We start from the raw sequence: 17,643 nt of genomic DNA on the forward strand, positions 1-17,643 counted from the left end.
ATGAAACCAGCTTAGTTTGCCTTCAGAGAGAGATTCCATTCAACAAAAAGCTAGTGTGCCTGAGCCCTTAGGATCTTGGTCTGATCTGAAATTTGAACATTTTCACATGAATTAACTATGCCAGAAAAGAAGTAAAAATATGCATGAAAAATATGAAAACATAACTTGAGAACGTCTGCTCATTAGCTTTTTTATCCTGGTTTAGGTTCTTTTAAATGTAATTTCAACCTCAGGACTCTTTAGTCCCTCACCTATTTTGCCATTTTGTTGCACACGATTTTTAAGTTATCCAAATCTATTACAGAATGTGGCGCGAAGGAAAGAAATGACTAAAGAACTTGACTATGAGAAAATAAAAGCCAGTGGACACTATACAACAGTGACTGACGTAACCATTTTTGAAATTTAAGTATAATTTGATTTAAATATCAGATACAACAGAGTAACTGTTCCTAAAATATGATTTGACAATGAGAGTGCTATATTGCAGCGACCTATTAACCCACACCAATTAAAACCTTGAAACAACCACAAGGCTCCACTAGGTGAAGAAAACCGCCAGAGAGAAATAATAAAATACATCCATTGAGCACAACAGGAAAATATCAGTCTATGCCTCTAGAAGCTTAAAATCTAATGGGGAAAATAAGGCAAACATAAAAATCAATAACATGATAAGCAACAGTAGCTTACACTTTAGCACAGCACATATAAATTATCAGTGATCACTTATTACATGAATTGTTTACATCAGTTCATCTCATTACTGTGTACCAATTTCAGGGATGTGATGTGCCTTGTAGAAGCAAGACAATTAAAACCATTTCAGAATAAATATTTTGGTTGGTGAGAAATGTATTTAAGACCATAATTAACAAATCTGGTATAAATAGACCTCTGCTTCTAGATATTACATGAGGCAATGAAACAACATCTTACTCACCTGTGTACATAATGTAGTTGATGAACTGAATCAATTGCTATCACCATCTCAGCCAAGTAAAATCGAGCCATATCTTCAGGCAATCTATCTTCAAATTTGCTGAGCAAAGTAAGCAAATCCCCACCAACATAATAATCCATAACCAGATACTGGAGAAAAAACAATAAAATGTACTCAATAAATTTAAAAGGGTGAAAAATAGTATATTTAATGTAACCCAAGGTCAAATAGCACTAGGTAAAAGACTTGTCAACTGACAAAAAGCTACATACATTTATCATCAGCAGTCATTATAAAACTTGTAAATTTCATAAAGCAGTAAAATAAATTTTTAAAAATTGGGTCAGGAACCACATAGGATTACTATTGTTTTGTTGTTGTATTTTGCAAAGTAACATCATCATCACCACCTACAACAACAGACCACAGTTTTACCAACATTTCACAAAAGAATGAACATTTTAATTCTCCAAAGTGGATTTTAAAAAATTCAGAATATAAGATAGTTCTTTACATTGAATAAATTCATCTTCATCATCACTACATTTTCCTTATTTCATCTTGGACCAGTAACAACTTTATTATAACCAGCACTTGGATAAGCATTTGAAAACCATTATAATATAGAATACAGTAATTCTCACAATATATATGTTTCTCTTCCTATTTCTGATAGTGTACAAATATCAGAATGGACTTTTCTAAGGTACATATAAACAGAAGCCAACTAATTTTAGATATGGAATGAGTTTGTGTCTGATATTGTGATTTACAAGAAGTGTGTGTGTGTGTATAGGCACAAAGCTCCTGAAAACCCTTAGAATTTCTTAACTGACAAGATAAAGGTGTCTGCCTTTTGTTACTGATAACAAGCAACTTTTAACCACACCAGAGTTGACGTCAATGAGGCAACTTTTTGGAAAGCTCCTAGGTAACCTAAGGATGGTTCCCCTGGCTGCCAGGGGAACCAACCAAGATTAAAGAGTTGGAACTTCAGTCCCACCCTCTCCCCACCCCAAGAAAGGAACTGGAGGTTGAAATCAATCATGATTGGCCCAGGATTTAAACAAACATACTTATGTAATGAAGCCTTCATAAAACTCCAAAAGGATGCGGTTTGGAGAGCTTCCAGGTTGGCCAACAAATGAAGGTGCTGAGAGAGTGGTGTGATCTCAGAGAGGGCATGGAAGCTCTGTGCCCCTTTCCTCATGCCTTGCCCTATGCATCTCTTTCACCTGAGTTCTGTGAGCTGTGCTAGAAAATTAATTGAACCCACAGAGGGAATCTAAGCATGTCATTGCATTGCAAATTAATCACTTGAGATTTTTAACTATGGACATTTCCTTTTCATTTGCACCAAGTCCCAAAAATTAATGCTAGAACTACAGTTCGAGCTCAAAAGATCCATCTGCTGCAAATCTGTGTGGGAAAGGAGATCTCACTTCTTTTTCTTTTGACAGCATGGGAAGTAGATAAAGCAACTTGACATTACATGTGATTCAAACAACGTTAGTTGTCAAAATGAATTCACCGTAATACAAGTTTTGCATGTAAGTGCTGCTTTGCCTTGTAATTTGGGTTAAAATTATTTTTAAAATATATCAAGTCTACAGGAAAAGCTACTTTCCAAAGCAATTCAGTATTTCACAATAATGGTTGAGGATGGGGTTTTTTGTTCAAAAATATTTCAGTCTTGGACCTTTGTTCAAAATATTGCAATAGTATGTTACCACTACAAAACGACTGAACAGCTGTATTGTATAGCAAGTCAGGATATGCAGCTTTGATTTCTGACAAAAATTCGTGAAACTGGTAACACTTGCTTCCATGAGACTGAATGAAGTTCAACGTTGACGCTACTGGTTCAATAACACATGATAGGTTCAAATATTTGCTGCAAAATACCTGCTGATTAATAACAAGACAATGAATATCCATAGACTTCAGCACCTAATATTTAATGATTTGTGTATGTGTCCTACTAAGCCTCTTTCTGCTTCACACATATTTTCATCACTCAACTGTAATACATCTTAGCAGGTTCCAGTTAGGTTGTTCCAGATTAGTGTTTTCTGAACTTCCTTGAAAATACTATTGACTATAATTGTACCACACAAACTATTCATACAGGCTAATTCCTATTATTTCAAACTCAGCACTGACTCTTCAAATAATAAAAAATGAACAGAATCAGTAACATCTTTCAACTCAAGAGCCAAAGAAAACCACTAAAAATCACTTCCCTGGTTTTATAATCAACCATTGATGTTGCTCCTCAATTCTTTGAGCAACTATTCTCGCCAAAAGGCTAATAGTCTTAGACACGTTAATTTTCTGTGGACACACTTCTTTGGCTGCTGCAATCATCAGACATGATTTAATTATCTCAACATGGGTGAACTGTTTTCCTTGCCTGGCTAACAAATGAGGCATTCGAGGAACTTCCTACAGTTGAAAGTTGAAAGACTCATTTCATTTTTTACTTTTGTGAAGAAATTTTGCTGTGGTAAGATATTATGTTTTAAATTTTCTAACTTTACTGACTGCTGCTTTCCTGTGAGTTAGGAATGTTGTGATGATTGCTAACTGTGGCAATGTAAACATTTATTATACAGTCACAATGTAGTTGCATGATAAACACCATGCTGTCATTTGTTAACAAAATAATTCACACTCTACAGTGCTTTAAATGCATGATATCTGAAGTCTACTTTTTTCTTCTCTCCTTAATTTGCCATGATGAGTGTGCACTATTAACAAAAACAATAAAATGTCATAGTATAGCACTATATAGAGCACTTTCAAAGCTATCAAGTTGTAACTGTCACTGCAGTTTGTAATCTGCTGAGCACATACAGTGTGTTTCCCTGTCACAGTGCCAGTCTCTGTCTCAACTAGTCGACTCAGCCACTGTAGCACAAAAGCAGCCGCAGACAATACATAAATCAATGGGCATGGCTGTGTTCCAATAAAACTTTATGGCCACTAAAATTTGAATTTTGTATAATATTCATGTCACAAAATATTTTTCTTTTGATTTTTCCCTCAACTATTTAAAAATATAAAAACAATTCTTAGCTTGCAAGCTGTACAAAAATGAGTGGTGGGTCAAATTTGAGCTGCAGGCCATAGCTTGCCAAAACCTGATTCATAAGAACTCCCAGATTTGTAGTGCTAATCACCCTCAGAAGCACCAGACTTATCTATCTACCCCACTAAATGGATCACGTGACAATCCAAAGCTCACACATACAAAATTAAACTAACCATCTTCTCCTCTACTCTAAATGTTCTCTTCCTATTTCTCTAACTCAATTCACCAAGTACTAACCACTGAATCCCACAAGTCAGACCTGGAAAACTGGGAATCATTCTGACTCCTCTCCTCCATTGACTTCCACTCAAACGCAAAGTTCTAATTATTTTATGTCCTAAATAGTACCTGAAATCATCTCCTCCCCTTCATCCCTACTAGGAGATTATCACTCTTATTCAAGCCCTTGTTGCCTGTCACCCAAATATTGTACAAGTCCCCTAACTAGTTTTTTCCTCTAGTTTTGTTCCTGAAATCCATTCTCCACACTACTGCCAAGATGTTCTATGTAAAGTATAAAACTTTACCACACTCTCCTTAAAACCCACTTTGAGCCTGGCCGGGCGTGGCTCAGGGGTTGAGTTTCGACCTAGGATCCAGGCTATCTGGGTTCGATTCCCGATCAGGGCACATGCCCGGGTTGCGGGCTTGATCAATGACTCTCTCATCATTGATGTTTCTGTCTCTCTCTCTCCCTCTCCTCTCCTCTCTCTGAAATCAATAAAGATATATTTAAAAAACAAACAAAAAAACCCCATTTTGAAATTAGTATAAAATCTCATTCCTCAGCACGATCCACACTCTGGAAGCCTCGTTTCCCCTCTCTCTCTCCCCTTTGTTGCTATATTCTAATCACACTAGCCTTCCTCTCATCTTTCAAACAACCCTACTCCTTTCAGACACCAAACTCACAGAAAAAGAGATCAGACTTGTGATTAGCAGACATGGGAAACCAGGAAGAGGGGATTGAAGGAAGGTGGTCAAAGGTACAAACTTCCACCTGGCTGGTGTTGCCCAGTGGTTGAGAGTCGACCTATGAACCAGGAGGTCACGGTTCTACTCCCAGTCAGGGCACATGCCCAGGATGAGGGCTCGATTCACAGCAGGGGGTGTGCAGGAGGCAGCTGATCAATGACTCTCTCTCAACATTGGTGTTTCTAACTCACTCTTTTTCTCCCTTCCTCTTTCTGAAATCAATAAAAACATATTTAAAAAAAATAAAAAGGTACAAACTTCCAGTTATAAGATAAATAAGTACTAAGGATGTAATGCACAACATGACGACTATTGCTAACACTGCTCTATGATACGTAGGAAAGTTGTTAAGAGAGTAAGTCCTGAGATTTGTCAACACAAGGAGAATTTTTTCCCTTTTTCTTCTATTTTCTTTTTACCGTATCTACATGAGAAGACAGGTGTTAGCTGAACCTATTGTGGTAATCATTTCACAATATAGGTAACTCAAACCATCATGCTGTAGGCCTTAAACTTACTCAGTGATATGTCAATTATTTCTCAATAAAACTGGAAAAAATGGTTCTTACTAAGTTATTGTCATCCTGGAAAGCATAATGCAAAGTTGTAATCCATTTATTGTCTCCATTCACTAACACATCCCTTTCTTCACGAAAACATGCTGTCTGAAAAGGAAAAAAAGTATTTTTAGATAGACGGCACTTTATGTAAAACTAGGAAATATGTTATGCTAATAACTGCTTAATATATTTATTACACTTCCTGTTCTGGAAAAAAAGAGTACATTCAATATTATACGAGTTTTCAGCAAGTCAAGTTTTAAAGCACCCTCAGAAATTAGACAACTGAAGTAGTGCACTTAAAATACCATTAAGAGTTCAAAATAATCAGGAAATACACAGAATCATTTAACAATCATGGTCCAACCTACCATCTAGATCAGGGATGTGGAACATCTGGCCCCCAGGCCGTATTCAGCCTGTGAAGTCATTTGGTCTGGCCCTGCCAAGGCAACCATAGGCAGGACTTGAAATTCAATAAATCTAGGAGCTATTTTCATAGCTAATTTTTAAGCTGATAATTTTGTATGGCCCTTGAATGATGTTATAAATATCCAAACGGCCCTTGGCAGAAAAAACATTCCCCACTCCTGATCTAGATAATATAAAAAACATTTTGCCACATTTACTTCTGATCTTTTTATTTTTAAGGAAATAAGATACAAGTTGTAGCCTTCCTACTACTATCACATTCTCCCCCCTTCCTCCCGATAGAATAAAGTTAGTACATATTCTTCCCATCATATGCTTTGATCACACATCTGTGACTAAAAGTAACAGAATTGTACCTTAGAAATGTGTGGTTAAAAATAAAAAATACTTTTATATGATACAATATAATTCTATCATATATCATCTTTAAATTATTAATTTAAAAAACCACTATGCCAGAAAGTTCAAAAACAATTGAAAGGTAAAGGAGAAACTGAAGTCTCCTGAGTCATGCCCCCTCACTTTCATTATCCACTTGTGTCCAGAGGTTACCACATAAAGTCTGAGTATCTTCTCATAAAATTTCTGTGTATATATAAGCATACACAGACCACACACAATTTGCCACATCCTCTATCTTTTCTTTACATAAATAAAAAAATTTATAAAATAAACTATTTATAAAACTTTAAACATACACAAGAGAATAAAATAGCCTCCTCCTCCCATGTACCCATCAACCAACTTCAACAATTTTACTGCTCAATCTCGTTTCGTCTAACCCTCCCTCCATGCACATATGTGCATGCCCACGTGTGTGCACTCACACACACAAATTTTTAAGCAAATCCAGGCCTCATATAACTTTATCCATAAACATTCAGGATTAAACTATTTCTATTAATGCCTCAGATACTGACTTTAGATGTGAAGTGCAATCTCTTTTTTTGCTTCAATATGTCACATTGTCCTCAGTTGGTTGTCACAACTGGGGGGAAGGGCTTTAATGCTACTGGCATCCTGTGGGAAGAGGCCAGGGATGCTGCCACACATCCTACAATGCACAGGACAGCCCCACAAGGAGTTACTTGATGCCAAATATCACAAGTGCCAATGCTGAGAAAACTTGTCATAGATCAATATTAACCAGACCATGATGCATGTATACCGTGGGGTTCATAAAGTTGTCCCAAGGATTTAGCATAGTTAAAGGCTATAACAATCTCTACTGGATTTTAAAAAAATACCCCCCTTTAAAAACAGAACATTTAAGTCTCTAAAAATGCAATAACTTCTTCAGATTCTATCACTCAGTTTCTATTCAACCAAATTTTCTGCTTGCCACAGTGATGGTTTTAACTATTTTGCAGTTTTATATTTTTAATATTCAGCTATATATTGTTTAAACTTTATCCTTAATGGGCTACTGGTTAAAGAGAAAGAGCAAGAGGAATACCTATGCTAAAATAGAAGTTAATATAGACGAAATATAAATAATAATTCTGTAAAATTGTCACAATTCTCTTCCCTAGATCCATAGGTATGCATTCATCAGAGCAACATTCTTATACATTCCTATAGAGCACAAAATTTCCTGAATACTTGGAAATCATGTGTTAAAACAAGAAAATCCACTCATGATTGTATGTACTTTGCCTTCTCATTTATTAATAGTAAAGACATCTATCACCTATAAAATACTATCACAGAGAAATTCTTTCAAATAATAACTCAATTATTCTCTCTAATATTTGAGGGGGGACATGCCAAATTTTTCCATTTTTAAAAAGTAGATAAACAAGTGGAATTTTAAATTGCGAAATGCAAGAATTCCAATATCAGGTCTTATACATCAAGATGTCAATTTACTTTTACATCTCCAATATCTATATTTGATGACTGAACCAAACATGAGATGTCATTTCTTAACTTATTTGTCAGCAAAAATTTTTTCACATAATTCAAGAAAGAGAAATTATCTGATAACACCCACAACTGACAAATGAGTGAGACAACAAACACCTTTACATACTATGAGTGCAAAGATATACTGATCCAATGTTTTAGAAGACAATTTGGAAATCGTTACCAAAGTTTAATGTATACCTGCCCACCCAAACCCAAGAGTTCCACTACTGTGGAGTTTAAACTAGGGAGTGGATAAATTCTAGAGCTGGCACAACATGAAAATCCCTTAGTGTAAAAATTATTTTAAAATCACTTCAACCTCAGTATACACAAACTGGAGTACCCCAGGGTAGCCAATGGCAACACCTCTGATTAACATCATTTCGCAGTCCCTCTTATTTTTATTTTACATTGCATATACTTCTGAGGTGGCATGATCAGTTCTGATGTACTACTAATATTAAATTAGCACCATAAATTATAACTTTTATCATAACTATATCACAATTGTGAATTAGTGAATCTGTCTCTTAGGCCTTAAAATATGTCATCATAGATAAAATGTTATTAAATGATATTTAAAGATCTATTGACTCTATAATTTTACATCTCCTCTAAAAATATTTCTAAAATTTTATTTAAATATTCCAATAATTAGAATCTTACCTCTGCTCTTTTCAGCATTTCCCATTTATTCAGTATTTTCATGGCAAATACCTTATCTGCATTTTTTAGTTTCACTACAGCAACCTAGAAAAAGAAATACAACTTTTAAAATAAAACAAATAATACTCTTTTCAGCCATCCATTTTCCTCTTTCCTCTCTGTAAAAAAATAAATACCAAAATTATCAATGATTTCCATGTAGTTCAAATTTTAAGATCCTAAATCAAATAATACTGTCAGGTGAAAGAGTTACATTAATGAACAAGTGCCAAACAAATAACTATTTTTGTGAACACTGTATCAGTTAGTGATTATTTATTACATTCTCCTTTTCAAGTTTTGTGCCCTGGAATTTAAACTCAACATCTACTATCACTAAGAAATGAACCAAAATGTACAAGATGAAGTACCAGAGCTTATTAAATGTTGCATGCCAAATTCCAACACAATGCTTGAATGCCTGCTGTCAAAACAATCTGTTTTGTGGGATCAAGCAACATAAAATAAACTGAAAATTATATTAATTTTCACACCACATATTCTTACATACTATTACAAAACCCCAACTTACACATACATACACACAATAATTATGTGAGGGGAAGGAGGTGTTAGCTTTATTGCGGAAACCATTTCACAGTATGTACATGTATCTAATCATCATTTTGTACACCTTAATATTATACAATATTATATGTCAATTATTTCTCAATAAAGATGGAAAAAATAAAGAAAGGGGGCTGTAATAAAGAGCAAGGAAAACTTGAAACACTGTTTCACCAAGATCTCTGAAAGGCTGAAAATACAAGTTTGGCTACTCAGGAGACTCAAATTACATGTTGCACAATTGGGAGTGCAAATGGTCAGAAGGACAGGAGCAATGAGCTTGACATGCCCACGCTTAGGACAGGGAAGAGACACGGATGACAATCACTTAAGCCCTCTCTTATTCTGATTTAGGGTATCCTGACATCGCATTGTGAGAAAAGTATGCCTGGCTATATGATTCACCAATTTCCTGCGTGTATGAGTATGTAAGTATCTGATGGTAACTACTGTTAGGAGCAGTCTTCACCAACACATATGGAATGTGTTCTAAATGCCAGGTACCCTTACCTGCAACACTAAAAGTCAAAAGGTTTCCACAACCCATTTGGCAGTATGTATTGCCATCAGGCTATTATAGTATTTTTTTCTCTGACTTTTAATCTCACTTACTGAAAAGACAAACATGATTCATTGTAGAAACACTAATGCATTTGCTTATGAGGTGCTACTCCAAACCCCAATAGAATCTGCAGTCAGACCTCTTGGGTTTGCATCCTGGCTCTGTTATGAGCTATATAACTCTGGGTAAATAACCTTTCAAAACAAATGTTCTCAACAATTTAGCAGTTACTAATAGTACTTACCTTACATAGTTGTGGTAAAGACTGAAATAATATAAGTATAAAGTGCTCACAACAGGGTCTGGCACTTAGTAAGTAAGTGTTCAATAAGTGTTAGCTATTATTATGTGTCAGGCCTTGCACTAAGCACATTTTGCCCAATCTCTTAACTGTCGTTTGCTCTACACCACTAATAGATGGCAGACATTATACATCCCCATTACTTCACTTTCTTAACTATGAAGTGAGAAACTTTGATCTCTTCAACTTCTAACTTTCCATAATTTCATGACACATCCATATACATAGATATATAACCAGAAATATCCTAAATTGAAAGTATATACAAATAAAAATTAAGCCACAATATTTACCATAGTATAGCTTTTCAATAGTAAAATAATGGAAATAAATATTCTGAAAGATGGAGCTGACTAAATATATCACAAAATTATAGAAAGTTATTCTTGAAAATACTGTTAAAAACTATTATTTAATAGGGAAAAGTTCACAATATCTGTTTAAAATAAGTTCAGTAAAGTTCATATACTAGATTACTTTTTGTATATATACCTATAAATTTGTATGCCATATGTATAACTGGGAAAGACACCAAAATATTACAAAATCAGGTATTTCTAGGTGATATGATTTCTATTCATATTTCTACATTTTCTGTACGAATCATGCAAAATTTGAAGCATTGAATGGAATAGTGTGTAATACCACACCTCGGTCATGAAATTAGCACTAATTATTGAGCTATTGTAGTGTGGCTGATAAGGGCCAAATGAGACCCATTCTACACATCTATGTGGTAATCAGGAATCCCAGGCTGCTTTAAGGATGAAAAACATTCTCAAAGCCATCTTGTGACATATTCATGAGTTGCCTAAAAACTTTTCTGGAAAGACATAGGGTGTGATGAAATAAAAATGTCAGTTCAGGAAATGTTCTTGAATTATCAAGCTGATAACCTGATGAGACAAGAATAAGAAGCTGATAAAGTAACAAAATAAAAACGGATCTTGCTTTTCTCCTTTGAACCTACAAGTCATTTTTATATTCATTTCAGTAGAACAAAAAAAAAAAAAAGGACTTCCTTAGAATTCTAACTTCAGGTCCTAGATTTCAAGAACCACTGCTAACTGAGACATAAGAGGATAGTATGTAAAAATGTCCTTTCCTATTTAATTTGACCAAAATGAAAAGTATATTTACTATGAACGGCAAGATTATAAATTTAACACAGAACAAAGATTTTTTTTAAAACAAATATAAAGATGTCTTTAAAGACTTCATATTAAAAGCACTATGATGTTAGAAAAATTGCAACACTATAGAAAAAAATCAGTAGATGACATGTAAAGGAATGAGTTCTTAAACAAAATTTAAGTATCATCACATAGCTACAATATCTAATTTAGGAATGATTACCCTATATTAAACAGAATTTCAATATCCAAGAAACAGTTGCCATGCAGTTCTGCAAATCTAGTGTACATTTACTATATCCAGAATTCACCATCTCTCCTCTGGTCCATCCAAGTACAAGCTACCATCATACTTTGCCTGTATTGTCCTACCTGGCCTCTCTACTTCTGCCCTAACCCCTCACAATCTATTCTCAACATGGCAGCCCCAATGATCCTCTATAAACATAGCTCAGATCAAGACACTCTGCTCTAAAACTTCCAACAGTTGCCGATCTCGCTCCAAGTGAAAATCAAAATTCTTTCTATAACTTACAAGGCCAGTATCTTCTGGCCCTCCAACCTCTGAGATCTCATACCACTCTTCTTCTACCTCACTCTGCTCCAGACTCATTGGTGACCTGGTTCAATCCCAACTCAGGGCCTTTGCATTTATCACTATTCTCTAGGTCTTGAATAGTCTTCCCCCACATGGTTTGCTCTCTCACTTCCTCACTGAAATGTACTTCTGCCCTTTCACACTTTCTATCCCATTTCTTTGCTTCCTTCTCCCCTTAGCTCCTTCCTATTATTTAACAAACTATATATTCTACTTTTGTATTTTGCTTATTGTTTGCCTCACTCACTAAAATACAAGCTCTATGAGGACAGGAATAATTTATTCTCATTTTTCCCTAGTATATGCCCACTGCTTGACAATCAACAGATACTCAATAAATATTTGTTGAATGAATGATTTGTAATTTATCTGGGTGTCAATCAATAGGTATTCGACAAATATTTGTTGAATAAATAGTGGATGGTTTATAATCCATACAGGTAGATATAAACAGAAAGTTGTATGACATCAATACTCAGCTTCAAGTATACTACTAAAATGATACTGAAACTTAAATTAAAAAGGTATTATGATAAAAGAGATACAAGTGTATATTTTAAGATTTATTAACTGTACAACAGATCATTCCAGCTCATGATGCTCTCTAAACAATACACATGGCTTTTAAAGTCTTGACTTTACAATTTAGCCTTTATTATCTTTTGTCCGTTGTGACTGTTCACTATTTATTGCCTCGTGTCTTTGTCTTTTATCTCCCCTACCATCATTTATTATTAATGATAATAAAATAATAAACAACTCTCTTTTACAGAAAGCTTACTCTGTGCCTGGCACTGGGCTAAGCACCTTACATATCACCTTATTTAATTCTAACACCACTCTAAAGTAGGTTTACAAAGAATTTATATGCATATATGCACAACCCAAGGATATGAACAATGGTGGGGAGAGGGACTGGGGAGGGAGAAGGGACAGGGTGGAACGGGTCATTGGGGAGAAAAAGGGACATCTGTAATATTTTAAACAATAAATAAATAAATAAATAAATAAATAAATAAATAAATAAATAAATAAATAAATAAAGTAGGTTTGACAGTCCTCCCTAGTTGATGACAGACCTAGTGTTCTTTAAGTACTGAATAGTTCTCTCGGTCCTGAAGACACCTTCCCATTCATCATGCCTAGAATCTTGATACCTATTGACATGTTAACGGTGATCACTGTTAATATGTATGGAAATCACTGTATTTGTTTTTTTATAAACTTCTCTGTTGGTGATCAGTTTGTGTTTAAAACAGTTAATGAAAAAATACTAAGTCCCTTTAACAAGCAAACTAAAAATACAACAAAGAGTTTACTAAACAGCTAAAGGTAGCCTCTCTATGGAGACACAATGTATATATACAATAGCTATAGTCAAAATACTTAATCGGTACAGCATGGGCATCAACCAGTCAGAACAGACATTGGCTATAAAAATACAGTATGCCCACACCAGCGTGCCCTGTGGACTGAAGACTAGCCCGAGTATGTGGAGGCTATCAAAGGTGAATCATGCACTATTAACTTCAAATTTCTTTTACTCTCCCTTGATCCGAGGAGAGCCAAGGTACAAGAGTTTTAAGGAAGAATGAATGGCTAAAAAGAATTCTCCTTTCAGACCCTAGGACTAGGTTATGCAGACACATAGGGCCTAGTTATAGTAATTAGAGGAAGCAAGCTAATTAAAAGCTTTTGACACCTGAAGCAGGGGTAGCAGGCCAAAGCAGCAAGCTTTCACAACAAGCTCTGAAGCCCAGAAGCCTGGAAGCTGCCGGAGCAAGGCTGGAGCAGGCAGAAGCGGTGAGCCACCAGGAAACTGTGGACAGGCAACACCCAGGGCGTAAGTTAAAGGTTTTCCTGAAAGCAAAAAGGAAAACCCAGCGTTAAGTTAAGCAGTAACTGACAACTGAGTCGTAGAGAGAAGGTTCTTAATTCGTAGAGCTGTTGATTTTCAATTATATCTTGCTCCTTTATTGTTTTCCCATGAATTATGCATGTCTTGTAGGAGCTACATTATGCTTTTATTTTCATAGTTTTTGTGTGTTTTTTTAAGAAAAAGCATAATTGATAGAAATGCTGCTGTTATCAGATATCCGTACCAGAGGTGAGCCTATCCATTGGGTCTATGTACCTATTTACAAATTCCTGGTAAAAGACAAAATACCTTGCAGGAAATAATTATCTTTTAGGGTTGTCTTTCCATTTCAAAACCTATTAGTTGATAAATACTACAGGATATGTAAGGCCACCAGACATATTTTAATCAGGAATGAAGAACTAACTAAGCAGCAAGAGCTCACAATCCATCCAATGCTACTTTTCTATACAAAAGTTCACTCTATCCTCAAGTAACAGAATAGATTATCTGCAATCTGTTTGTTGCTTTTATTTTACATAATTTTAATCAACATAAATATAGAGCAAGAATATACCAAAAAAGGGGGGAAAAAGACACCTTCTCACACTGAATCTCAAATATTATCAGTCATGCTTTAGATGCTCTGAGCTGAATCCAGAGGTCTAAATTGGAATGGCCTGTGACCAGGGAGGACTTACTTCTAGTCAAATGATGGCCAGAGTGCTGTCTCCTGCAGCCTACTCCCAAGCCCTGCACTCCAATCTTCAATTTTTCCTGGCATTAGGTCTATAGAACAAATACCACTGTCTTTAACTATCTGCCTCACAATCCTAATGAGTAACTATAAGTAATACTCCAGTGCCTATTCTTTTTCTAGTCCCTTTTATGGGGGGGGGGGGAGTATCCTTTAAGTATTATTATTATTGTTTCCTTTATTTCCATAGCTCAACCTGAACCGAGCCCTAAAATCTACCTGCAGTACCACCATTAACTCTCTGTCCTTTACCAATCTTCTAAAATACCCCGTGTCCCACTGCCACCACTGCCTACCCCACCCCTCTCCTATCCACTCCTGACCTGCAATTCATGACCTGGTCTCCTGCTTCATAAAAAACAGACCCTTCACATTCCCTCGTGCCATCTTTAAACATTTCTACATTTCTACTCGTCCTTCTTTTCCATTAGGACCAAGGAAGAAGTGTTCCCACCACTCTTCAAGGCTAACGGTATCTTCTGAGTTATCAATATCTGGATCCTAGACCCTCCCCCTCCTTTCCTTGTTGCCATGGTCCCATTAAGATTTGTTTCTGGACTTCAACCCCCCCCCCCCTTTCTGGCTCCTGAATATCAACTGACAAGCTTTTCCAAGACCAAAAATAAAACAAGAATTTTACCACCATCCTACCTTCCCCTAAAGCAACTGGTATCACATCCCATGTTTTCCATAAGGCCTCATTTCTCTGTCAAGCCCATTTTTAATAGCACACGCTTGCTTCTTCCACCTGCTCAACATTTATTTCCTTCTCTACCCCTTTCAATCACATCAATCTAGTTTCATTTCACTCTACTGGACTGAAATTATTCTCTCAAAGATCAATAATGACCTTCTAATTTCTAAGTAAAACATACTGCTCTCAATTCCCATCTGCTTCAACCTCCTATTATTAGACATTGCTGACAATCAATATACCCTTTTCTTTTTTCTGTAACCTGTTAAATGGTGTCCCCCAAGGGTCCCTACTCCCTTTCATGTATCTTCTCTCCTTCCTGATGTGTGTTATCTGCTCCAAATGCCCCAGTTAATACCTACATGCTGGTGACCCCTAAGCCCTCGTCTCCTAATACCTAGACCCAGAGATTGAGACGCCTACTAGTCATCTCCAGCATGTTCGACAAATATCTCAGATTTAACAAGTCAAAAACCTGTATACAAAACTCATCTACTCAAGTTGCATACTTCAATCATCTATGACTTTCTACCCTGAACTCATCACTGACATCCAAAGTGACTTCTTTCCAATCTGTCCCTCCCACCCACCCTTCTTTCTCACTGCTGCTGGCCTAGTTCAGGCCCTCATTATTCCATCTGAAAAAAATAACAGGCTCACTTTTCACTACCTTACTATACATCTATGCTACTACTGAGGATACGAAGATAAATAAGAGTCCTTGACTCTCAAATCTCTCGGTCCTCTGTGGGAAACATACCTAAAGAGATAATTACAGTACAACACGGAAAAAAAAAAAAAGGTAAAAACAAGGTCCTATAAAAAGCAAAGAAGAAAGATCCCTGATTCAAAAGGCAAGAGTTGGGGAGGGAGGGAGGTGTGCAGTATGTGAATATATGTCAAAGTTTCTTGGAATAGGTGACTGACACCTTAGTGAGCCCCAGAAAAGGGGGACCAAGTGAGTTTGGTTGCAGAGTGGGAAGTGCAGGCAGCATGAACAAGGCGCAGACGCCAAGAAATATCCGTGTGGGAGAGATGGGTACATATGTTCAGGGACGGTAAGCAGTTTTCTTTCCTAGGAAAGGTTTTCCTCCTGGCAGGGAGTAGTACGAAATGAGGCTGAAGGGTCCAAACAATGGAGGAGCTTGCAGGCCATGTTAATCAACCAGAGCTTTAAAATGTAGGTAACAGGGAACTATTCTTCATAGTTGGATTTGGCTAGATCAGGTCTCTGGAGAATGGTTCTGAGGCAGGGAAAGAAATTAGAAGACTGCAGTGGTAGCTGAGGCTTAACGTACTGAGGACCTACCAAGGGAAGAGAGGAGGAAATTCAAGGAATACTTAGGATATTTAGGATATAAAAGATGACTGATTTGATGTGGGGGCCTGAGAGTGGGAAATCCAGGGTCTTCCTGCCTTTGGTCTCCTCCTGCCTGCTCCTCCCTCTACACTGTCAGCAGCACTGCCTTGCTAAAAGAATTCTGATTGTATCACTCCTCTGCTTATTACCAGACATCTGAGTGGACTCCGTCCGGAGCTCCCTAGCCCTGCACGCCAAGCCATGCAACTGCCCAGCCCACGTGACCTTCCAGTCCTCAGCTTTCTCCAGCAGCAACACCCTCTATTCCAGTCAAGAGACCACTAACTGTTCCCTGCATAAAAAGAAGAGCACTTAAAATAAAAAACTGTTTGGTTCTTGTAGAATATATTATATAAAACTTATAAAATGAAAGTATAAAAATAGAGAACCACAGTTCACATTATTTCACAGAGAAAACTAATCAAAATCTTTTAACTTCGTCCATATCCTTCCAACCACCAAGGTCTTCTAGAAATTTATTCTAGAAAAAACGATTTAGAAAATCATTTGAAATGCAATGAAAGTATTATGTACAAAAAGGATTTGCAGAGCATTATTTATACATTTATAATACAGAACAAGTAAAACTACCTAAATATTTCCTTCCTTTATTTTGCATGTATGTATTGAGCGCCTACTATATATGAGATACTAATGCAGGTGCTGGGGAATTGCACAGGGAAAAAATCCTTATATACAGAGCATACATTCTCCCTTAACATTATTGTTAAGTAAATTACAGAAACATCCACATAATGAGCTTTTATGAAGTCATTAGAAATCAGGTTTACAAAGAAATATTTCAACACATGGGGAAACGATAAAATATTTGGTAAAAAGCTAGTTAGATATTAAGGTTTACAAAACTATTCCAATTTTATTACCTATGAATAGAAATACAATTGGAAAGAAATGCCTCAAAATTATAGATCACAATGCCTTGTCCCTTTTCCACTTGCTGATAAGACTGTGACCCTAAACAAGGGCACAGAACATGTTTGAATTATAGTATATGATTAGTAAGTATGACTTTCATTAGTAAAGAGAGAAAAGCATGAATAAAAAAAGAACTTCATTTTTGTTTTTAAACCTCTGATTAGGAAGTTTATTATATTTACAAGCACTGTGCTGAGTACTGAGTATAATGAATAAAAAAGTTTGACATCTGCCTTCATCTTACAGCTTTCTCTCCTTGG

At 36.1% G+C, this 17,643-nt stretch overlaps 1 protein-coding gene across 9 annotated transcripts in view; it reads right to left on the reverse strand.

Moving 5' to 3' along the window:
* CDC42BPA (CDC42 binding protein kinase alpha) overlaps positions 1-17,643 on the reverse strand; it is a 145,877-nt gene that overhangs the window by 96,772 nt on the left and 31,462 nt on the right. For all 9 annotated transcript variants that reach the window (XM_081124177.1, XM_081124176.1, XM_081124175.1 and 6 more), the window contains 3 exons: positions 8,579-8,662; positions 5,582-5,677; positions 944-1,092 (listed from right to left, as the gene is read on the reverse strand). In XM_081124177.1, the coding sequence (XP_080980303.1) occupies positions 944-1,092; positions 5,582-5,677; positions 8,579-8,662 (329 nt within the window). The remainder of the gene's footprint in view (positions 1-943; positions 1,093-5,581; positions 5,678-8,578; positions 8,663-17,643) is intronic.

Source organism: Miniopterus schreibersii (genome assembly GCF_964146895.1).
Source record: "Miniopterus schreibersii genome assembly, chromosome: 21".
In the NCBI taxonomy this organism is placed as follows: domain Eukaryota; kingdom Metazoa; phylum Chordata; class Mammalia; order Chiroptera; family Miniopteridae; genus Miniopterus; species Miniopterus schreibersii.